Genomic DNA, 24,418 nt, shown 5'->3' with positions numbered 1-24,418 from the left:
GCAGCTGTGGGACTATGCTACTGAATGGAAACCTAAACCTGGCAAGTGTAGTGTCTGCTTCACAAGACTAACTTATTGCTTCCTTGTTCTGCTGAAATTACTATAAGATAACAATATGCTAAAACAGTAACACGGCATAAGCTTACAGTAATTAGATACAATCTCTCATGTATAAAGAGAGGAAATTACAGCGTGCAATCACAATTTGTTCTCCTAACCTGAGAATCAAGTTCTCTTACTTCCTTAAGGAAGAAATACTTGCTTCTTGTATGTGCTTATTCTTTTGGCATAAAACATTAACAACAGATTATTTCAGATATTAAAAAAGAAAACCTCAGGTTTGAAGTTACTAAACAAGACTGAAGTTACTTCAATGCCTAAATTATTTCACAACGGCTCCTTTTTAGAGATGCACGTACCAAACAGGGTAAGATGATCATATCTGTATCTACTGCTTTTGAGCTCTGTTCCTCCAGCCTCAAACGCTTGCTGGGCTGCCACTTCTGAGCCAGTGTTCGGATCCTCTCATCTGTTGTAATTACATCTCCATCAAACCTTAAAAGAGGCAAAAGAAGAAACAAAAGTCACAAATGTATTTCAAAAGTAATACAAACTAAATTGGTGCAATTAAATGGAAATTAAATCTTTCCACCTTCTGTTTTTGAAAGAGTCATTAAATTCTACCTTTTTCTATCATATCACGTTAACTGGCTTCCCTGGAGATTTTAAATGTTATAAAATTGCTCATCCCTGTGAGAACACGGTGGCTCCAGGACATGCTTTGATTACTACAAGCCACACATAAGCTCTCCATTCTTCCTCCATTAGGAGGATTTAAAGACATAGTAGATCTTCATATGAGAGTTACCATACTGAAAAGAACGTGCAACATATTTCAGAGGTTGATGACTTGCTTCTATAAATACAACTTAGTAGGAGTTTATTTCCTTTCTTTTTCATACATGAAAACCAAATTGTACCCTTGGAACAATTTCTATTTGGCACCCATTAGATTTTAGGTTACCACCCACATCTAATAACTTTGTTTTTCTGCTGGATGGACCCACTCTTGCACATACCTCTTCTGAACTTCCAGGAAAAAAGAATCTGTTCTTTTCATCTGCAACTCATACATGGCTCGAAGAATATGGAGAGGTGCATTGAGTGCATCATGCGTCATCTGAGCAAGGGGACAAAAAAGGAAAAAAAAGATGACATTACAGAGGAAAAAGATGAGTTTCTTTAAGGATGACCCAGATATTATTTTCCCATATATTTATCATATGGGTAGAGAATTAATGAACTTAGTATCTTGATTAGTAAAAGTGAAAAACAATTTGGCAAAAAACTTTATAAATGATTTTGTAGTGTTCGTGACCGCAGATATAATTTATTACCTTTAGATAACAGTACACTGAAATCACAGACCCATATTCTGTAAATTTACAAGAAAAAAAGCCATATAGACTACCAAATATTTTACGCAACCAGCAAATTCAAAGAAATGTCAAAGGAGGTAAAATTAAGTACCAAGAAGCATATTTTGGTGGCTTCATCCAAACCCTCCAGAGGATCAAGTTTGTTCTGCTCTAGATCTACAGGACCAACAATGGGTGGCTCCACATCTTGATCTTGTTCCCTTTCTTCCAGTTCAGTATGCTCACGTTCAGCCAGGGAACTGATCTCTTTCTTTGAGGAATACAGCATTATTGACAAAATCTATATAGAAAAAAAGGCAGCATATGGTGTGACAGCTGTAGATATTATTAGTGTATCTGCAATCAGCATTTTACATGAGCATTTTAAGACTTGGACCATGCTTAGCACACGCTATTCTAAAGAGCAGCAGCACCTAAAAAAAGACAACATGCCACCAAAAAACAACCAACCAAACCCAAACCCAAACCACAAACCCCTCACTATTTCCCTCTTTACAAATGAGTTGAACCTTCCAGGCTGCTACAAAGACAATTTAAGTGACCAGCCAAAAGTGGAAAAAATTGAGAAAATAATTATTTAACCATTTCAGTACATCAAAGGCTTGAGGATTCTTAAACAAGTACAGAGTAGAAGTGACTAAACACAAGCCACCAATGCCCCTACACACTCTTCTCCTTCAGCACAGCCACGCACTAGCACTTCTAATAGGAAGAAAATCATGTTACTTCCTTGGTCCTCCAATCTGAGACAGAAGGAATAACATGGGCAGAACTATGGCAAGACATTTTAGTGCTTAGGGCAGAACAGGCACTTGCTACAATGCTGTCCAAAGGGGACGAAGGTGGGACACCTTTGAGTCTGGGCTGGTTGGTTCTTGGCCAGGTCACAAGGTAGGAAGAACCAACCCCTTGGAGCAACTTTTCAGAGTATTTCCAGGGTTTTACTCTCTCTCATTCTCATTGTTACCATCCCAAGTATGAATTCACACAACTCTTGCCTGTGATAAAACATCACTAACAGTTGAACCACACTCCCAGCAATTAACAAGCATTCAGAAAGAACATGCCTCCATGCATATCGATCTCCCCACGCTGCACTGCAGTAATACCTCGTACACATCAGTGAGTAACGTGAGTGATGGTTTTCTTCAAGATTAATTACTATTTTTTAAATTGAAGAATGAAATTTTCAAGAACAGTCTAAATAAAATGCAGAAGAACCCCAGTGATTCATGCCTCATCTTGCAAATTTCTTTCAAATACAATCAAATGAACTTAAATCAACTCCTGCTTTACTGAAGCTAGACTATTATGTACACAATTATGATGGACAGAGGAAGGCAAATTCAGTGATACAGTTCAGTGAACATTTTTTAAAGACTAACCAGAAATATTCAAGACTCTTCACAAAAGGGAAGTGCACGGGTATCACCTTTCATGCCACTGTGTGAAGCCTGACATTTTACAAACCTAACTTTTCTTACCTCCAAGTCTCTGAGAAGCCAGGTCTTACTGAAGCCAGTTCCTTTGCTACATTTTTTCACTAGAAGCTTGAGTAAACCAGACTGAAGAAAGGCAGCTTGAACTTCCTTAAAGCCATGAATCTACACATACAGACACACACAAATAAAAAGGGAACAGTGCATCACAATACCTTATCGCACAGCCTCAGGTAAGTTTCCTGCCCAAATGAACTACATTAGGAAATTTTCTCTTATTTCCCTAAAAGAAACCCCAAAATACAATTCCCACTTCAAATACCTTGAGAGTATCATGTATGACACATACAGAGTAGTTACTGGATATCTGTTTTAGCCTTGGCAGTCCAAAAAACCAGAGTCCCTTCAAATACTTCAGGAGTAAGAAAAGAAGTGGCTTCACTCCACAAAGTGTTATCTATCTCTATAAAATCTCTTCTTTAGCTTTCACGGTGGTTAGCCCCCACAGAGGAAGTGATCCAACTCTCAACAAGACTCACGAATGCTCTTTAAAGCCTAGCAACATTTTCAGTCCCCTATAGACAGGGATAAAAGGAGCCAGCTATGAGAGCAATGAGCCTGCATTAGTTCCCCAACTTGCTTAGTCAATACCCAAGTTTCTGTACACAGGGGTAGAATACAAACTTTATCTATTATATTCTATGTGTCAGGCAAAAGATACCTTAAGTGTTCTGTAAAGCCCCTTTAGAGCAAGCGACAAGACCCAAGTTGCTTCCACTGCCTCAGCATAGCTACTGTCCATGCTGGTTTGCAGAAGGTGCGTGGATATAAGAACAAAGTGCTGGAGGTACTGTCTCAGCTGGGTCTGGGAATCACTGCCCTCTTGTTCACATTTCTGAATCAACTGATAGTCTTTCACTGCAAGGGAGAGAAAACACAAGTCACTAGGTTAATCTTAAAATGTGAAATCATCTCTTACCAGTGGATATGAGTAGGCCAAGACATGAACATGATTCATACATGAAGTACATTCTAATGATAGTCTTGCACTAAAATTATCCCACATTCACTAACAGTAACAAAAACACTTTTCAGTACAAGTTTAAAGAAAATCCTAGGTAACTTCTGCAACCGCTGATTGCATATATTTGCACATACACAGCACAGCATACAAAGCAACACAGGTTGTATTTTACAATTAAAATGGGGGAAGTTCTGACCTGCAATTGATAATGATGAAATTAATCTTACTAATCTTACTGTTTTAGAATGCCAATAGTAACAAACCAACCAACCAACCAAAAGGCTTTTATATTCAAATACTTCTTCAATATCAAGAAGCAGTTTAGTCTCTTGATTTTTCCAAGTACCTTTTGAAGAACTTCAGTAACCAAATCTTAGGACAACCTTTGCTTTAACTTTACAGTATTAGGTCATGTATGCCAAAGTTGCAACCTCTCACTCCTAGAAATCCAACTGATTTGTTATATGTTAAATGTTTATGCGAAATACAGGAAAAGTTCTCCATGGTACAGCAAAAGAGACTCGGGAAGCAGCATCTAGCTTCGTGGTTTTGGCGTTTTCTAGCCAATGCACTGATGTGCCCTAAAATGGATTATTGTTAGTTCCCCAGACACATTTCCTAGAGTATACACTATTTCACACCATGTAGCTTCCATTTTTGTTTCAAATTTTAGAAGTATCCAAATTGTTTTGAAAAGTTCTTCCAGACAGGAGGGAAGCAGAAAAGATCCCTGACATGCCACAAAGCACATGAGTAAAGAAGTTGGCCTGTCCTTTTTTACAAAGCCAGGGAAAGGCAGCCAACACAGCATAATTTCAGGAGCAACCAAGTGATCATGGGTATGTTTGTGTTTGGTCTTACTCTTCATTTGCTAGTTTGCCGCACATCTTGCTCACAGTGGAAACAGGCACTTCATAAAAATGCAGAGAAATTTTGGAAGAACTAAATGGACTATCCCCAAAACATTCACACTCTGGGTACCTTTATATAGCAGCACCCAACTACAAAGAAGCAGCATGTAGGTCTTCTACATTTGCAATCGTTTTAAAACATTAAGCATGTGTTTGTAAGGGGTAAGACACAAGCAGCAAACACACCTCACACCTCAAAACAGAAACAACTGCTTAGTAAAAACCTATTTCTGAGCTTTCTCAAGTAATAAAATGATCTCAACAGTGTGCTAAATCCTTTCTGAATAAAAATACATGTCAGAGTTTTAAAAAGAAAAGGAGTCTCTGTAATCTTTACTGCAGAAGCTTCACTATTTGGTTGAACCTACAAGCAGAAAACCAGGTGACTTACTAATAATGGAATTCAAACTCTGCAGACCTGCACAAAGTGGCCTAGTTAAAATATGTGTTTGGGTATCCATAAGAAACTGTAAGGAAGTACTCTGTGATTCTTTGATAAAAATAAAAATGTCACAGAACCTGTTTTCCTCTTTCGGGTTCTGATGTCTACTACAACTGCTCTGTTCTTCTCAGTGAAATGCTTCAGAATGATCACGTTGTGAGGCTCATTTGCATTATCCATGTACACAGAACGAGTCCCCATACACAGCACCTAAAATTGCAGTAGAAGTTTCAGTTATAATTTGGACTACTTATTTGTAAATACAGTCAACCTTTTATATTGGTTACATATTGCTTATACTTGCTATTGTATTTTTTAGCTGAACAACCTGCTTATTGCCAGGTATTTGCTGGTCTTCAGAAAATGGTAGTTCACTTCTATAAAAAAAAAAAAGAAATAACTGCCTACAACAACCAGCTTAATACTACATAGGCAATATATCAGAGTTATGATGAGCGAGAGTGAGATCAGGTTGGTTTGCTTGTACAAAAAGTCCTTTTTTGATACTCAAATGCACTAGGCTGGCTTTCTCCTGGTAGTTCTAATCAGCAAAGAAATGCAAGGCAAAACCAGTTACATCATTCTTCATTAGATAAACATGAATTGTGCACAAGTGGGAAGATGGGAACTCTTGACATACACCACGTTTTGACACTTTATAATGGATGTCCCCAGCTGATGAAATCCACAGTACTTAGAAATAAAAGCTCTAAACAATTTTGTTTCCTCTAGTATCAATAGGCTACTTACCTCAGGAAACCCAACCAGCACCAGTAAAGTGAAGATATTGGTGTGCTTTAGCTGAAAGGGCAGTTGCTTAATGCAATGGTCAGTGAAAGCAGCTATCACATCATGCCACTGAGCAGAAGAGTTCAAAGATCGAAGAATATCTGCCATGGAGCTTGCCCAGTCCAGACCTACACGACTGGAAAACAAGAGCAGTCTGTATTAGGAGGGCAGACTACAGACTTACCTGAAACTATTTTTCCTCAAGACACCATAGAACTGTTAATGTCATAGCTGTAGCTTTCATACCATTATGTGTTTTTCCAAGCATCTGCAGCTTTCATGTCAGCTGACACGACTTCTGTTTTGATTCTCATCACTAGAGCATAAATAGCACTCTGTTTTCTTAAAGGGTTCACAGCCCCAAATCAGGGTGTGCCTGAACACTGTCACCCTTAATTCCCAATTTTAGTTTAGAGCTCAGAAGTTTCTCATTGCACAACAAGCAAGTGGTTTATTTCCTATGTATATGACATTAATCTTAGAATGCAGAGCTTTGTCAAGACCTTCAGAATAGAACATCTGCTCTGCCCCTCCTTGCTGTTTCCAGTGCAAGTTTAGGATACAAAAATCTCTCTAAAATACTTACATAAAAAGGGCCAGATCCTGAACACACCACCAGTTATAGTTACCACATGGCACACCTCTCCTCCTTCCCCAAGTTACACAAGAAATAAGTATTCAATGGGAAAGAATGTCATTAAACAATTAGATAAGACTGAATTTTGGTTTTCCTTGGAAGTTTCCAAACATTACTTCTTCCACCATAACATGCTATATAGGCAAGCACAGGAAATTAAGCTACTATTCAACAAATTTCCTTCTTTTGGAAGTAAATTAATAGGGTCCCACTGCACCAAGGCCTGCAGATGCTAAGCCCTTTCCACAGAGTACAGGTTTAATTGGCTTTCCATTAAAAAGCTTCTATACATGAGGCACACATGAAAGCAAATTAGTATTAGTCATGAGAGAGCAACTAATAGGCTTAAAGTAAAAGCACCTGTCTAAACACACAGCTCCCAGACTGAACAGAAGATGAGTTGTCTTCCAGCCTTCTGGTACTGCAGCCCCATCTCCCGCAGCAAACAAGTTATGTTTGGCTGAAAGGACTTTAGCCACTGCAGCATCCACTTCTGCAGGCATAAGTCTCAGGATTAACTGGCCCAGAAGTCCCAGTGTTAGATGGTATGTTTCATTTAGGTGGCCAGCGTTTGAGATTACAACCTGAAACATCAGTGGAAGTATCTGTTCCAGGTTAATCAAAGACATTGTGGAGCCCTACAGAAAAAGAAAAATATCATTAAGGCAGGTAAAGAAAACACGGTTTTTAGTCAAAGTCATAGCATATGCAAATGTTTCTGTTCTAATGCTCTTTCAAATGGGACAAAAGGAAATGAGAAACTAGGTTCCTACTTCAGTTGTTGACCTGCTGAAGTTGACCTGACATGTAAACTTGATGATTTAAACTTTGCTGGTGTTGAACAAGTTAAGACAGACTGCTTTACAGTCAGAATTCCCTACCCCTCCCTCCACCCAGGAACAAGCCCTTACACCCCTTAGTAATGTGAAGCATCCTAAGACATTCTGATTTGCATTTTATAACATGCAAACAAGAGCCCACCTCCTACATTTAATTTGCTATGAATTTTATTCATGTTATTTGTGCCACAGACTGAATGTAGAAAGAACTAACTGATTTGAAAGGTGGTAACATAGCCGCCAGCAATCCTAGAATCCTCTTCTGAGAGCATTCAGCAAAAACTTGTTCCTGGCTAGGTATTAAAACCTTCTCTGCTTGCTTCTGGACTGAATCCTCCATGAGGCTCTCATCTGCATTTTAGATTAAAACAGAAGAATCCAAAATGACATTAAAATACTGTTAAAAAGTGATAGCTTAATTTTAACAGTTTGAGGATTACAAAAAAAGCCCTTTAAAATATTAAAATTTGAAAAGCAAATCTTTCATAAAAGTGTGTAAAAGATAGGTAAAGAGATTTAAACCATCTATTAAAAACATATAAAGGACAGTACTACAGATAGTTAAAAAGGACCTACCATTACTCTTACAATACTAGTCTTTAATGGAACAAAATACTTGATTTCCAGTTTCAGTAAGAATACACAAGTATTGCGTTTGACCAACAGAAACTATTATCTCTGTATGTGAATATGAATCAGTGGAATTCTACTCTGATTTCTAGAATCCTCTAAACCCACTACAAGGCTGTTCCAAGCAGTGTGCTTGGCAAGTTTTACAAAGCAGACAGCTCTCTTGCATTAAAGACATTTGCAAATACACAAAAACAGGTTAGGAATAAAAATACAGCTGTCTGCTTTGCACATGAATGGATATTTCTGTGACGGGGAAAATGAGAAATAACACTTACCTGTTGGAGAAACATTATCCTCCACAGAAAAGCCTGACTCTTGTCTCAAAACAGCTTTATTTGCAAAGACAGCTTTGCTTTCACTTCCTTGTTTTCCTACTTTATCTTCTGCAGGAGACTGGATTTCATTACACGTACCTCCTTTCCCCTAAAAAGAAAACAAAGGCACTGAAAGATTAAAACAAAATTTAGTAAGTGTAGAAACAACCATGGACAGAAGCTGCCAGACGTCTGCATTTGACAAATGTTTTTCCTCCAATATCAAAACCTTTTATTGGTTCACAATTGCTTGATGTATACATGTCTTAAATTGCATACAGTAAAAATACATTTCTATATTTTGCTTGTATCTCTGTGCACAAAATAGTTTTATACCTAGTATAAAACTGTAGAAAAGTCTATCTCCTACTTACACAGTGCTAACAAAGGGAAACAACGACCCTTTCAGAATGATCTTTGCCCTCTCCTGCTGATGCTTTTGTGAATCAGTTGCCAATAAGAATAAGGTGACAACCTGTGCCTTTGATTAGCTGGGTCTAATAAGAAACATGAGCCAACCAAGAACTGCCCCTAGCCCCCGACTGTTACCTACAAATGAAGCCGTCATTATCCATAATTTCAGTTACATATCCAGAACAGGATGGTTAAGCTTCTGAAGATCACACACCTCACTGATATCAGGGGTTCTGGAAATAACAGGTACTTACATTGCAATGCATAAAAGAGCCTGTTGCTGGTTTCTCATCTCTTCCCTTCATTGCTTTATCACCAGTATGACTTTTTGGAGCACCATCTGTGGGAGGACTGACTGAAACAGTGTCATTCTCTGAGAAGGATTCACCTTCTGGTAACATGCAGAGGAGAGCTGAATTTTTCAGACCTGAAAGCAAGCAAGTTATAAAACGTATTTAGTTGTTGAAAGGCAAAATAGGCAAAAAGCAGAACTGAAATGAACTGCAAACTTCCCAACAGTGTAAATTATGGAAGAAATTCTATTTGTCTTAGCTTTTAATCTTCTGACCACTTAAATATTTATACAATAAAATTGTATGTTAAAGACAAACAGATCAAATAATGAGCACACACAAGTATTTGGTGGTGGTATTTCAGCTGTATTAAAGCTGCTCAAAAAAAACCAACAACTGACCAGTAACCACTGGAACTTGATATATTCCACATAGGTTTTTACTGTATCACCCTATGTTCTGTGGTAGGTCTTAGTTCACAGAAATCCTTGTTTCCAGACAAACAGACATCATCCCCAGGAACTTCTCTCATACCACAAATAAGGTTAAAAAATTCTTGCCAAAACCCCAAAAAATTAAACAAAACATTTTCCACCAAGTTATTTGCTTTCCTTCCAGTCCTTCAGTTGTCAGTAGCGTTAGTAACAGAACATGAAGCTGTAATGATTGATCCCTTTACAACATCTAAGATGGAAAAAACAACCCAAGAGTTGCCAAGCTGTCTTCAATATTTATGGAAGCATAAAAGTAATTTTCTCAAGCACCCTATTTTCCATGTTCCAATGACCCTGAACGACACTTGTTCTACATTTGCTTTCTACATGAACAGTTATTCTCAATGAAGTACACAGTAGCTTCCCCTTTCCTTTGGAAGCTTCAAAGTGAGTAATCACTTTTCTGACACTTACTAGAAACTATTGTTTCGGTGAAGGAGGAGCTGACTCACCTTTTCCATGCTGGGCTTTCATCAAGCAGTCTCCAATGAGCTGTATGCACTGATGTTGCACAACTCTGGCATGACTGAGGACCTGTGGATCCAGTTTCTCTCCTTCTACTTCCCCCCCATTTGCCAGATCTGCACTGTAGAGGGTCAAAGCTGCAAACAACAGCCAGGAATAATTGTGGATATATGGCTGGATGAGCCTCTGCCGGTCACTGATGCGAATAGTCACCATGGGATACACTGTGATGCTGTGAGTGGGCAAGTGACTGAAAGAAGAAGGTACATGTTGAAACACAGCTGCTTTCTTGTTAATCCATGCAGTTAATAAGACACAACACCTTTACAGGAAGGTATGAAAAACCCAAATATTCCAGAAATTCCCACTGCAGACCTGTTTTTCTAAGATCTTTGGTGTCAAGTACTGAAACCTATGCTGTCTAACCACAGCAGCGCTCATTTCTTCTATCATTCAAGCTTTCATTTTGCAGCTTTCACATTCATGGCTAGAAAACAACTGCTACTGAGCTCTTCAGAGGCTGGGGCAGGTATCCAAACTGCAGAAAGTTTTGCCCAAAGAACACCAAGAAGCTCTGGTGTCAGACACAACCTTGTAGGAAGCAACATGAGAATGGCCAATTGTACTTAGCTGCTAATTACTGCTTTTCTGCCAAGTGAGGGAAACAAAATAATGTATTTAAATACCTGTCAGAGTATTTCTTTGCAGAATAGCATCCATAGCAAAGGTCAAAGTCATCACACACATTGCAGTTCATTCTCCGACCTATGATAACTCCTTGACAGTGATCGCAGGCATACTCCATGTTAACCATTTCATGGTCATCCTCATGTCCTTCAGGTTTAACTCCACCTGTAAAGAAGCGTTTCAAGATTTCCCTGTAAATCCTTTTTTACAAAGGATCTTTCTTTACTGCAAGTTCACATTTCTTAACATTTCTAAAGCATCCAGCAAAAGTCTTTCACTTTATGTAGAATTTAGAAGACATTCTTTTGCCTTTGGGGATGGGGTTTTGAGGGTTTTTTAATGATTCTTACCAAGAAAACAAGTTTTACACAGATCCATGTCATTGCATTGCAGACAGCGGTAGCGATGCCATGGCGCAATTTCATCACAGCCATCACAGGATATGTCCACATTTAAGAGGTCACAGTAACGAGCTACAAACATGTGCATCTAGAGTAATAAATGGACACAGTTTGAGTATTATTTTCTGACTTTGAGAAAACTCTTTCTAGACAGAAAGCAGAACACTTCCCCTGCCAAGAAAGGATGGGGATCTTCTCATCATATTAGACTTTTGAAGGCCTACTGGGAGCTAGGGATCCAAATAATGAAAAAGCAATTTAAGCCAGATTCCTTTCTCTCCTTTAGGCTTTTCTAAGTCTATCTAGCCCTTCTACAGATAAACAAACCATAAACTCACCTTTCTCTGCTTCTCTGGGTCAGCTTGAGCTATCTTTTCATACCAGGTCTCAAACATCACATCCTGACATTCATCCATCCACTCACAGTTTTGCTTGTAGTCTGCAATTTCATCTTCTTCACTCCACTGACTGAAAGAAAAGCAAGCTCAAAATTCAGTTTGAATGCAGTCAGGCTTCCCTCTAATGTAACTTGGGATACTCAGGGGATTTTTTTAAAAGAACAGAGTGCCATAACATGCTAATGAAAACAGAATGGTGAGAATTCCAGTTCACTTGGTTTATAAATGACCATATGACACCTGCTTCTTGCCTCTGTGACAAGTTCTTGAATACATACGGAGAACCATAATGCAAAATCAGAAAAATCTACACTTCCAAAACTGCTTCTGGCAACGCTGGCAGATCAGATGCGACAATGAAAAAGCTTTTGGGCCTTCACATTCCTCAGGTATAAGAAGTACAACTACTATAAAATCACAATGTGCAGGTTAAAAACGTCTGATGTTTATCAGGACATGAAACAGCATTATCCACCTCATGCTACACTGCTAACAAGAGAAGCGTTCCAGCAGTAATCAGGTTAAAGATACAATATTAGTATTTTTTGCACTAGCAATGCTGAAAAAGAAATTCAAATACTTCAGTTTAGCCCTTGGATCCTGCCCAGAATTATGCCATACTTGTTAGTAGCACTTTTACTGCTTGTTCCAGCACAAAGTTCAGCAGCCTTTCATGGTAAAAACAGTATCAATAGATAGCACCATGTGAAAGCTGCATTCTTCCTGACTCACCAAATGACGCTGTCATGAATACTTATGTTTTCTTGTGATGTAGTCATAAGCAGCTGTGGTAACTGAATCTCAACAAAGAAGGAAAGATCACTTGGTTCCCAACTCATATCCAAAAGGTGAAGGAGAGTTGTCTGCACACATGATAAGGCAGGAAGCAATGATCTAAATAAAAATACAAGACAATATATCATGAGAGCTCTAACCTAAAGCTGAAATAGCATGTTTGTCAGTACACTGATTTCCAGGCTTCACTCTGCATTAAATTAACTGCATGGCAGAAACTCAGGTTTATTAATGCAAGACAATTTAGCAAGAAGCATTGTCAATGTAATTTGAAATAAGGACAGTATCCTTTACAGATTCAGTTGAGAAAGAGCTTACACTATTGCCCAAGCATTAGCAAGAGGGTTTGTCTCTTGTCTGCAGTACATTTTCTTGGTATTTGCAGGAACTTGTTCTCTTTGAAACCTTTGCCATGCTCAGTTGAAACTCAAAGGACTTGGGAGCTATTGGCAGAGAGACTGACACTGTAGTCACAAAACTCTCATTTCTCTAGGACACTTGGCTAACAATCCCCCAAATTCTAACCAGAATGTTTTCAAAACATGAGCTTTAACATTAAAGCATGGCTGCAGAATTGCTGTATTTATTGTGGCATTATTCTTGCCCACGTATTCCACAATAAATTTGCTATTTCTAGTATTTTAATACTGAGCTTCAGAAACACACTGCAGAATTAGAAATCCAAAATGCATTAAGTCAAGGTTTTAGCATTGATTAATTTATTGTGCTTTCCTGCACCGTAGTAATAAAAAGCTAACTTGGCATTTCTGATCACAAGATCAAGGCTCCTTCTTTGGTTCTGTAAATAAGCCAAGTACAGACAAAATTGAGGCACTGAACAGTGACAAATGAGAAGGGAAGAGGTGAGGAAAAACAGAAAAAAAGAATCATAAAGTAATGGAAGCAATGTACTGTACCTGTCATTGATAGTACTAAATCCCTTCACAGAATTTACCAGGAACAAAACAAGCTGGTAGTAGGACTCTCGAATCTCTTTGTGTAGCTCAGCACCACATCCTTCCAAGTTTCCAAAGTAGCTAGAAATTGAAGAGTCAGTTTAGCAGTCTAGATTTTGCCGTTACATTTTTAGGTAGCATGCTTTGTGCAAACATTACAAACAGGCAATCTTTCAAACACAGTGGGAAGGATGTTAGTTTGGTTTACAATGCAGTCTATCACTTTCAAAGTGAATAAAAGAATCCTGTAACAGGAATCAAGAAACAGAACAGGCAGAGAACATGCTGGTGGCACTAATGATAGAATATTCCTTCAAATTAAAAAAGGTGCTTTTAAAAAGCTAATCCAGATCTTAAAAGAAATCAGTGCACTGCAAGATGACCATAAAAAGCTCTCAACAAGCAAGAGGCCACCTGACAGAGTTCTGACAGCACTGTCCAGACACACAATAGAAATCGGACCCAATTCACAAACCAGAACAGCTCCTGCTTTGAGACAATGCCTTCTAGTTGAAAAAACCTTCCAAATTACCTTTCCTTACTTAAAAACCAAAACAAAACAACCAACTGCACATGCATATAATCAACATGATGCTTTTTGCCTCCTTTTCCTGCATGTATGTGCATGTCCTGTAACTGGTACATAGCTAACAGCACTGCAGACCTCGGCTTGCAGGTCCATCACCTCAGCCTCTGGCACACGAGTGAAATACACCACCCCACAAAAACATTTCTCTTGTACAGGTATCACATCTAAAGTTATGAAAACTCATAAATAATCAAATGCTTGACAATATAAAACATCTGCCATTGTTAGACTCTAGTTTTTCACCAGATAGGCATTATCTTGATTTACAAAGTAAGCTCACAAAAAATATGAAGATGCAATGCTATGTAAGTAATTGTAAGTTAAATGGATTCGACCACTACAGCTTTACTGGGCAAGAAAGAAACCAATCTGAAAACAGACAGGAACTTAAACTAAAGCAATAACTGAAGACGCTACAATCTGAGTTCGGTGTGAACCGATTGGAATTTAAAAGGTGTTTCTAGGTATGTGCATTGTGATTCAACCACATGATACCTACCAACATGAAGAGCTGTAAAACTATGTCCTACTTGAAAATTATATTTAAGTGAAGCATGCAAAATATGCATAGTAGCCTAAAAACTAATCATCAGGTTATATTGTTATTATCCATATGGATTAAAAAGCAGTAACTTTCTATGGTTTTCAATATACAGGACTAGGAGAACGCAAACACTAAAACATTAAATCACATGGCTGAGACTTGACTAAATATTTACTTACTTTGTAAAATCTTTCTGGCAGGCTAGAAGTTCTAAGAGAAAAAGTACACATGGTGGATGAAAACAGTGTGGCTGCCCAAGGGAGTCTAGGCACTGGCGGATTGTCTTGAGCACTTCCATAATATTCTGCCCTTGGGATTTTCTCAAGGCAAGAACCTTTAAAACACTAAGAAAAACAAAAAACATCCATGAGGACTTCAAAACATTGTGTTTAAATTAACCCAAAAACCTCACAATTCAAGAAGTGCTTGACTAATTAAACAAGAGACTGGTATCCAAATATTCAGATGTATTGCAGTAGTGGTATATTACAGTTGGAGTGATAAAGCTTCAAACAGAACCCAATGCTTCCTGCACCAGTCCAAGTTTTAGAGCCTAAACCAAACAAGCTGAGAATTGGAAACCTTTTTGATTTACATTTTCAGAATACCGGGTAATTTAATGAGAGGTGCAACTATTCTGTATTTGGTACTGAGGACTGCGAGCACTGATGTACCATGTCTTTGGTGTTTGTAGACAAAAAGCAGAATGCCACTGTCAACAGATCTCCGGAAGCAAGACAATAAATTGCCAAGTACTTATTTTTTCCATTCTGAAGTTCTACATGCAGAAGTGAATCCAAGGAAATACTACCCTCTATGAGCCCCTACGTGGTTCTGAGTAACTGAACATAAAAACAATATATTCATGTAAAAACTACTTTTCAACGCTATCTTGCAGCTAAAGTGTGTCTTTAAAGAGGTGTGAAGACAAGTTTCTGCATTTTGTAATTGGCAACATTTTCAATTTGCTTACCTTTCATGGGAGAGGGATTGATCCTTAATAAAGTCTAATATGTTTTTCAATATGGGGTATTTCGCCTTCACAGTTGGCACAGGTCTTGGCTCTTCCATTGATCGGAAAGACAGCAGCCTTAGTCTTCCACGGCTGAACTGAGACTTTCGTGTAGGAGTGGAAGGAGGTGATGATGTATCTTCTTGCTGTGAAACTGTACTTTCAACAGGCTTACTATGAATTGCAGATGCTGCTTCTGTTTGGAGGGAGTCTGGAAGTTGTTCCATCTTTGTATCAGATAGTGTCATTTGGCTCCCTTCTTTTGAAACAGCAGGAGTTACTCCATCGGATGACAATGAATGTGCTGCCTGAAAGTCCATGTCCACAAAAGAACCTTTTCTTTGGCATTTATCACCAACATAATGTTGGATATCATCAATGTCTTGGGCTTCCAAACTGTCTGATGCAGAATCTTTCGTCTTTGCTCTTACAGGCAAAAAATTCAGTAATAAAAGGCTCTTCTGCATACAAAGTTTTGCTGCACCATAAAAATTGGAAGAGTTACAACCATGACAACGAAATGCCAAACTTGCTATCCTCTGCTTAGGGAGAAAGTGATTTATTGGAGTCTTTCTGAGCCAAGACAGCTAGAAAACACTGGTTTTCTTGTTATATTGATCAAGACACTATCAGCTACTTAAATTTTTGACTTCCAAATGCTCAATTTGAATAATCACACTGAACTATACCAAGCACACAGTAGTGAGAACACATCTTATTCTGATAACAGCTAGCTGCTATTCTGACATCAGTTAATTACAGTAATAAGTATCTACACAAATAGATGAACATAAGTTCAGAACCAGGTGATCCAAGTGAGAGGTTACTCTCTGTAGAACTTTCTCATGTACTATTTTCTGCAAAGAACAGCAGAACCCAATCCCAGATAAACCAGTTTACATTATATGAACCATCTCTTAAGGTATTAAAAAGTAACCTCAGTTGCTAATGTACCTTTTACACCAAAAATAATGTTGAAGACTCCCAAGGCAATGATTTACTCCACCTGGAATGATTATACATTGGGAAAAGCAACACTTACCAAGAGTCTCTGGGTTCACCTCACTTGCTTCTGTACTCTGCTTCTCCTCAAAATCATTTCCCCTACCCATCAGGGATTTCTGCTTCATTTCCAACTGCAGACAGGATGTTAAAACAGTTAAAAATATGTCACCCCCTGTATATCATACAGCAAGGCAGTATGAAAACTGCATCACATTAAAAGAAGTTAATCTCAAGAACAGATGACAGTATTTACTACTACCTACTGCAGAACTAAAAATCCATTATTCTCAAAAGAGCAGTACAGAAACTACCAGGGCAAATAACACAGCCTTATACCAAGATGCTCAAGGTTTATAGGCCAAGACCCTTCCTCACCTTGTGACTGGATGTGCATCAGCCCTCCAAGAAGAAAAAAGGCTTCCCCTTTAACCCCACCACCCAGGAAAAGATACACAGTCATGAGATGAGATTCTCCAAAAGCATTATGTCATGTAACTAGGGAGTGCTGTCAGATGCTAACACCACCCATCATGCAACAGGTATGATGTAGTTACTCATCTTTACATGAACCTGCACTCATTGCATCTCTAGTGTATCAAGCTGTCAGGAATTCTTGCAGGCAGGAAAGAGGAGATCACAAGATACTAGAGCAGTTAATTTGACTGGCCCACATCTGAAGGGCTCACAAGAGTAGCAGAAAAACAGGCCATAAACTGAATTAGCTGCTCTTGAGAAGCACACAGTTATTAACATTTAGAATCTCCTGCAGACTAGTGAAATCTAAATGAATTCTGGCTCTCCACAGCTGCAGCAGATGACACAGACACCTCTCACCACGTTGTGAGAGCTGATCACACCACCTCTTGACATAAGGCTTATGTTTCAAGGAAAATTACATGCAGAAAATATACTCTGAACTGAAGCCAGTTACTTGCTTGTCAAAGAAGCAACTATTTCCTTTTCTGTTAGCACTGCATCACTGGGAGAATTACGCTTAAGACTGATTTCCTTCGATGCTACACCTCAAACAAACTCCAACTGCTAGTAAGAATCTTCCTAATTAACAACACACATTCTTGCTGAAAAAGAGCTCAAGTTTAACTGGTTTTGAGCCAAATTCAGTCCAAAGTACACATGATGACACATTTGGGACTGACAGAAGGAGGGAAGTGTAAGAATGCATTTAAATGTTTAAGTTCACAGTTCAGAAGTGAATATATGTTCTTCCTGAGTGAAAACAGCTGACCCAGAATCACTGAAAGAAAACATGGTCCCACCCTACTCCTTAACACTGCATTGTAAAACATTAAGGTAAATAACATCAATAGATATCCCCCTGAGTGATCTTACCATCCATATTCTAATTGAATCAGCCAGGGAATACACTTGTGCAAACTCATAGCTCAAAGGCACCTTGCCTCCACTGTTGACTGGAAATGAGAGAAAGAAGAGTCCTGTTTATGTACAGCTCCAGTTTTACACAACCTGACTACTTAATTAAAATTATGCTAGAGCCTTTCCTTTGTCTCTTAGTCAATACTTGGAGTTATGCCTGTAAGAAAAATAAGGAATAAAACCTGCCAACTTTCATATGCCTTAAATACATGAACTACACCTTGACAGAGTTATTTGCAGAGTTAAATTACGAACATCTTTCTCTTCTCTTCCCAAAACTGATGCCTACAGTCATGGAGAATATAAACCTCTTCCTATATACACAAATGTTACTAACGTAAAGTGATCTCAGTATAATCAAGAAATGTTAGTATTAACTTAAAGCTCTATAGATGCATTTAGTTACCAGGCTTTTTTGTCTATTTTATGCTATGAATTTCTAGAAAGATGAATTAATAAAAATTAAAGAGCTGACTAAACAAATTTCTATCAAAAGTGGCCTGACAATGACTATGCAGAAAAAGACATTCCTATTCAGTGACTTTCCTCTCCTATTTCCCCCTTCTTTCCAGCATCACTTGTACATAATTCATATGGCATAGGTGAACACGGGCCCTGAACTCAGCCTGGCCCAGCAAGACTGACAGATAAAGCTATTAACATAATAGTAGGCTGGGTGTCTTTTCCATTCACTAATATTTTCCTGAGCTATCAGAGTTTTCAGTCTTACTCAGAAATTATATCAATTGTCAGACACAGACAAAATGACTAAAGGCAATAACCACTTTAGTCATCAAGTCAGTCTTTGTGTCAATCATTTTCACCCATAATTTTATAGCTCAACATGTAAGCTGTTCAGCTTCAAAGTTGTGACAGAAAGTGAAAGCCTAAAATGAAACCTTTCAAAACCAAGTACCACCTTATTATCCAACACTTCAAACATATCGATAAGCTTAATGGAAGGGTGCTGTTAAGTTAAACAGTTGTTCATTTTGCCTACTGAAAAATCTATCAGTTGTAATACAACAGACATCATGCATGTATATAAAGACATCTATTTAACATTGAGGATACCAAGGTGAGTTTCCACACTGTAACATTTCGGGAGGTAATTCACACCTCCTTCCTCCACCCCAAACATTTAAAAACATATATAAGTTGGTGGTGGCTTTTTAGGAAAGGTACAGTAAGAGTGGAAAATTATATCTAAATCTCTAACCACTGGAAACCACATTGTTCTGAATTAAAACCCCAAAAGAACATCACTACTCTCTTTAGGTATATCCTTACAAGTACTGGTAATAGCTTATGGTGGTTATTAACATTTGGACAGAGCTCTGAAGGTAAAAGCATGTATGAATAAAGACTAAATACTCTAGAGGTAAGGCTTACCTAGTCTACTTAAATGATGAATTTATACTGTGAATCTGTTTAGAAATTGTCACACTAAACTGATTTTTCACAGTCTATAAACTGAGCTATAAGATAGCCTTTTGCAAACTTTAAGTCCTAATTATTAAGATAGTCTAATAATATTAGAGTTACCATATTTTTGAAGCTTCTCATATAAATCTGGAGTGAGATACACCAAAGCAGCAAATGTTGAGTTCACAGCTTGATCAACAGTAGAACCAGCAACTATATCTGTCTTTGGGGTCTGTTTTTTACATGCCTGTGTAAATCCTTTGAAAAGTTCAGATTTTTGCCCACTGAAGTCCTGGGCAGGATCTGATTTTGCAAAGTCGATAAGAAAGTTACGGCAGTCATCTTGATGAGAGCTCACAGCCTGGAAAGAACGATAGAAAACATTTACTTTAATAACACCTGAGAATTGTTGCAGCCCATTTCTACAGTTAGATCATCTTGCAGTGCATCTACTGCAGTTGAGAAACCTGATCTAACAAAAGACGTCCCCAAGCAAGGCACAGGTGGTGAATTAGATGATCTTTGAATCCAAACCATGCTGTGAAAATGGCAACTAATAAAGGGCACTGAACAACAGTTTCTTTCCTCCTTGATACTGGAATAAAACAGCGCAAGTGACGACAACTTCAGCACAAGAACATGGCAACTAAGTCTGAATGAAGCTGTGTGATACACAGGAATTTCATGCTAGTGAAACAAAAGCAGGGGTGCAAGTACCTCTTTTTTATCTTGGTGCAGCCTACTGCTTTGACTGGCTCCCAGGAGCGCCTCAGGACACATCTGATGCCTGAACACAGGTTTCCACAGAGGAGAATTAAGGACTGCTGTTACTTTCAAAGGAGGCAAATCTGCTTCACTACCTAGTTCTGCAAGAAATTCAGAACACGCACACATCACTTAAATATTTTTGTTCATTTTTACAGATTGATGAAAACAATAAATGTTAAATATGCAGTAGGGAGACAAAAAGTAATGCTAATATACTGAACAAGTAATTTAACTATATTCTGTTTCTCTAATGTGATGCAGAAAACTGATGCAGTCTTTCTTTAATGCTATAATGATAGCATCAATTTTTTATCTTGCAGTGACAGGCTGTTACATTATGGAAGAGCTTTAAATGAAACATTTTCACTGTACTTAAAACCACAGAAATTTCCCTGTTTGCAAGTAAGTTTAAAAGCTTTTTGTCCTACAAAAGACATAATAATCTGCTGTATGAGCATGCTCATATTAAGAAAGGAAGAAAATATTCTATGATAAGAAAACTTCAGTCAGGAGGTGGCTGGCCTCTTCTCCCAAGGAAGTGATGGGACAAGATGAAATGGCCTCAAGCTGCTCCAGGGGAGGGTTAGACTGGATATTAGGAATAATGTCTTCACTGAAAGGGCGCTCAGGCATTGGAGCAGGCTGCCCAGGGCAGTGGAATCACCATCCCCAGAAGCATTTGCAAACAGTGCACATGAGGCCCTCAGTGACGTGGGTTAGCAATAGCCTTGGCAGTGCTGCAGAACGGTTGGACTTAAGGATCTTAAAGGTCTTTTACAACCTGGTTGATTCTCCGATGAGTTCCCAAAACCTACAGCTAAGTACCTGCCTGCTTTTCCAAGTTAAGCACTGAGCACCTGATTGCAGCAAGAACTCTTTAACCTTGTTTAAGCTTTTTCCAAGTGGTGAATGACTTCAGATTCAGGAAGCTACATGGAAGTGTCCTGGGTTTGAAATTAAAAACCAACATCTCACTTTTTTTTTTCAATTTCTTATGGCACTCATCTCCTATTTTGTATTTGGTTTTTTGTCTTCAGTGGCCCAAATCCTAAATTTACTTAACTTCTGGGATTAGCCAAACTTAACTGGTGCATCCAAATTAAAATGAATACCAAATGTTCAGACGAAACTTTTGAAATCATCTGTATTCTAAGCTTTGTATATTGTTTTGGTTTGCTGGCTCCACATTCACACCACCAGTAAGGGGGTGGACAGGCCACAGCACTAGGGAACAATTTTTAAAGATAAAAAGAACTGGAAGAAGAGAAGTTTGGGCAAACTCTCATCTTACTTCATCAATGTAATTCTGTTTAGTATGATAACTTCCAGGTGCCCATGTTTTCCTAACATTGGTTTCTGAAGGTTAGAGAAGTCACAGAGGTGCTCTCAGAGCAGCCAGGCTTCCCACAAGAACTGGGTATGGCTGAAAGACCAAGCTTTGTTAAGCAACAGAACAGGAGTGCTTCATCTTGAGCCAAGAGAGGAACAAAAAAGGAACTTCATTTTCGCTGGGGATTTGAAACATAAGGACCTTATATCTCCTCTTCACATGGCATCACAATTCTGGAGCTATTATTCAATGCACTCACCTCGGAGAGATTTCAGGGCCATACTTCGAGAAGCCAAGCGCCCCATCAACCGGCACACAAGAAGCTGTAAATCCAAGCCCCAAGAAACGGCGACATCTGGTAGGCCGTAAGCAGTGACAGAAAACTTGTAGCCCCACTCATTATTACTGCTGTCAGAGTGAAAGAGAAACTGCAGCCGTGGGCCAGCCTTAAAGGTCACTTTCTACAGAGCAACAAAACAGTCATTTTGCCAAATGTAGATGACAAGAAGACGTTTCAGGGTAATGAATTTCCTTCAGCAACTGTGGTTTTTCAGTATTATGTTCTGTCCATAACCGATCTAACCTCCCCCACCATCTGAACGAGACACCCACAATACTAAGCAGATAAACTTTCTATTTAATAGCTTAATGATAAATTTTATAGACGATGGAGCTTTAGACATCAGAGCCATAAAGCATAGAGAAGCATCCCATTTAAGCAGGTGTCACTGAAGAAAGAGCTTAGCCACAGGGAGCACTACAGTTGTCTCACAACATAAAAAATTGTGAGGGCTGAGCATCAACAAGTAAGTTTTACCCCTGTAGTTACAGCAGTTAAACATAATTCTGTGATTCTACGATTATTACTTTTCATTTTGACTGACTGCCCCTTCAATAACAGCAACAAAGAGGGATTATTACTCATTCACTCCCTTTAATTGCATCACTGAAAACTTCCTTTCTCACCTCCTGTGAGGGACTAGACACACACACACACACACACACAAAAGCACACATCATTTTACACAATAGGTTTCCCCACAAGAATCATAATAATTTCCTAGAGATTGGATATATCACTTGGTTCAGAATTGTAAAAGGTGCTCACCTTAGGCCACTTGTCAGTGCCAACCTTTGTATCATAACGAGTTTTTGCACCTCTTGCATCAGTAAACTCCAGGTAATCATACCTGTGAAAATTGCAATTCATTACTTCCAAATTTACTTTTTAAGGTTTTGGGGAAAATGTTTGCTTTTGGATTTTCAGAAGCACTGCATGTGAACTGTCACATCTTTCTGAACCACACCTGCATTGCTTCACATCACTATGAAGGATTTACTTCATGTTTCAATGCAAGTTCCAGCAAACACAGACCTGCTTTCCTACAGAACTTTCCCAGTCCTTCAGAACTGGTAATGGGTGCTAATTTTAACATCTAGCATATGCCTTAACTAAGCAGTAGCTGGATATGTTGCCAAGAGAAACCAAGCCAATAGTTTTGCCTAAAGAGGGCAAAATAAATCCCACAAGCACAAACTGTGGGGGTCACAGCAGTATTACAAAACAGACTAAGACCAAAGGAAGCAAAATTTGTATGAACAGCATGTCTGCACACTTGCCAGGAGTGGCATTCAGCATGAGAAGTCACTCAAAATACATATTCTAGATTATACAGAACAATGAAGAAATTGAAATGGCATGCTTGGAGCCCAGGAAGTACTCCTTGCACATTGAAACATGAATTGCCTCTCTGCAGGTAGATACTGGAATCTAACACAACACAAGACCAAATTACCTCCTTTCAGTTTCACATTTTTCATCAAATTCCACCTCAAAGTAAGTTGCCCCATGACACAGGAAGACTGAGACCTCATGGCAATTATTTTCATAGTTATGAGGCGACTCCATCGTCCATGTTCTCAGTACCACAGGCTGTTCTTGCTGCCAGCTCTCCAATTCCATCTGTAGGACAAAGATGTATTCTTGAGATACAAATGTAAAGCATTCAAACAAAATCTAAAATATTATCACACTAGATTTGTGTGTCTATACTTTCAAGTTGCCAGATGTACATACAAAGTAGTATTTAAAAGGCTACACATAAACTAGTGATAAAGACACCCTTAATACTAATGGTAAGGAAACACTTCTAAAGCTAAACTCATCTAGTCTCTGGGGGAGGAGACAGTCTCATGCTAGAAGTGCCTACAAGTTACTCCATAGGTAACAACAAGAGAGCCTGGATGACTAATGCAGATTTAACGATCTACCCTACAGACATACAGACTTGAATTACATCACCACAAGCAATGAATCTAAAAGTGTTAAGCACATACTATTTTTAAACTATTTTCCTCTTCATTCTCAGAATCCCTCTTCCTATCCAACTTCTACGCTTCCCATTCCAGTTGGACTTTCTGGTCACTTTGCTCATCTTCTGTATCAGTACGGATATATTTCTAGGTCTTCACTCTACATTTTATTACACAACCCATGATTTTAGAAGCTTTCTAGCCCCTTTCAAACGCTCACCAATAGAATCATCAGAGTTCTCCATGTCTGTCTTGCAATTTTGCTTTTGTTTCACTGTACTTATTAGTGCCTGTATCCTTAGTTACCTTATGAGGCTCACTACAAAGGCTTTTCAGTGGTTCTATCAAAGTGCTGAATCCCCGTAGCAGAGTACAGTATGGAATGTCTAAAGTGCAAAAATCCAACAGGAAGATGACCTAGGAGAAAGCACAGGTCTCATGAAGACGCACATCACCACAGCCATGCTACCCGGGAATAGTACAAAACCCCAGTGTTCACTTACCAGCTGACGAGTTGCCATAGCAAAGACAGAGTTACTTATTTTTTCTACTATTGTTTTGCCACTATATTGAGATAAAAGTGACTGCAAAATCGTTCTGATATTTGACAGGAACTGGCCCACATCTAAAGAGAAAAAAAACCCTTAATAGCCACCTTAAGGATTTG

The 24,418-nt window shown here is 38.6% G+C and overlaps 1 protein-coding gene across 3 annotated transcripts in view; it reads right to left on the bottom strand.

Annotated features, from left to right (window-relative positions):
- Positions 1–321: 321 nt before the first annotated feature.
- The window catches only part of ZZEF1 (zinc finger ZZ-type and EF-hand domain containing 1), a 46,252-nt gene continuing 22,155 nt past the window's right edge, over positions 322–24,418 (bottom strand). For 2 of the 3 annotated variants that reach the window (XM_062635000.1, XM_062635001.1), the window contains 28 exons: positions 24,255–24,376; positions 24,058–24,168; positions 23,235–23,401; positions 22,547–22,628; positions 21,698–21,899; positions 20,058–20,206; positions 19,461–19,701; positions 17,871–17,950; positions 16,558–16,651; positions 15,477–15,993; positions 14,683–14,847; positions 13,332–13,451; positions 12,352–12,513; positions 11,560–11,689; positions 11,171–11,309; positions 10,820–10,985; positions 10,121–10,383; positions 9,136–9,308; positions 8,429–8,576; positions 7,735–7,871; positions 7,042–7,319; positions 6,006–6,180; positions 5,333–5,465; positions 3,600–3,796; positions 2,924–3,043; positions 1,531–1,719; positions 1,080–1,180; positions 322–555 (listed from right to left, as the gene is read on the bottom strand). In XM_062635000.1, coding sequence (XP_062490984.1) covers positions 378–555; positions 1,080–1,180; positions 1,531–1,719; positions 2,924–3,043; positions 3,600–3,796; positions 5,333–5,465; positions 6,006–6,180; positions 7,042–7,319; positions 7,735–7,871; positions 8,429–8,576; positions 9,136–9,308; positions 10,121–10,383; positions 10,820–10,985; positions 11,171–11,309; positions 11,560–11,689; positions 12,352–12,513; positions 13,332–13,451; positions 14,683–14,847; positions 15,477–15,993; positions 16,558–16,651; positions 17,871–17,950; positions 19,461–19,701; positions 20,058–20,206; positions 21,698–21,899; positions 22,547–22,628; positions 23,235–23,401; positions 24,058–24,168; positions 24,255–24,376 — 4,739 coding nt within the window. In that variant the 3' untranslated portion in view covers positions 322–377. The remainder of the gene's footprint in view (positions 556–1,079; positions 1,181–1,530; positions 1,720–2,923; positions 3,044–3,599; positions 3,797–5,332; positions 5,466–6,005; positions 6,181–7,041; positions 7,320–7,734; positions 7,872–8,428; positions 8,577–9,135; positions 9,309–10,120; positions 10,384–10,819; positions 10,986–11,170; positions 11,310–11,559; positions 11,690–12,351; positions 12,514–13,331; positions 13,452–14,682; positions 14,848–15,476; positions 15,994–16,557; positions 16,652–17,870; positions 17,951–19,460; positions 19,702–20,057; positions 20,207–21,697; positions 21,900–22,546; positions 22,629–23,234; positions 23,402–24,057; positions 24,169–24,254; positions 24,377–24,418) is intronic. The other variant, XM_062635002.1, reaches the window with a different exon arrangement.

Source organism: Pezoporus occidentalis, unplaced genomic scaffold, assembly GCF_034315485.1.
Source record: "Pezoporus occidentalis ecotype Australia unplaced genomic scaffold, CSIRO_AGI_Poc_V1 ctg442, whole genome shotgun sequence".
Lineage (NCBI taxonomy): Eukaryota > Metazoa > Chordata > Aves > Psittaciformes > Psittacidae > Pezoporus > Pezoporus occidentalis.
The sequence above is the reverse complement of the archived record's forward strand: the minus strand, read 5'-3'. Positions and strand labels throughout refer to the sequence as shown.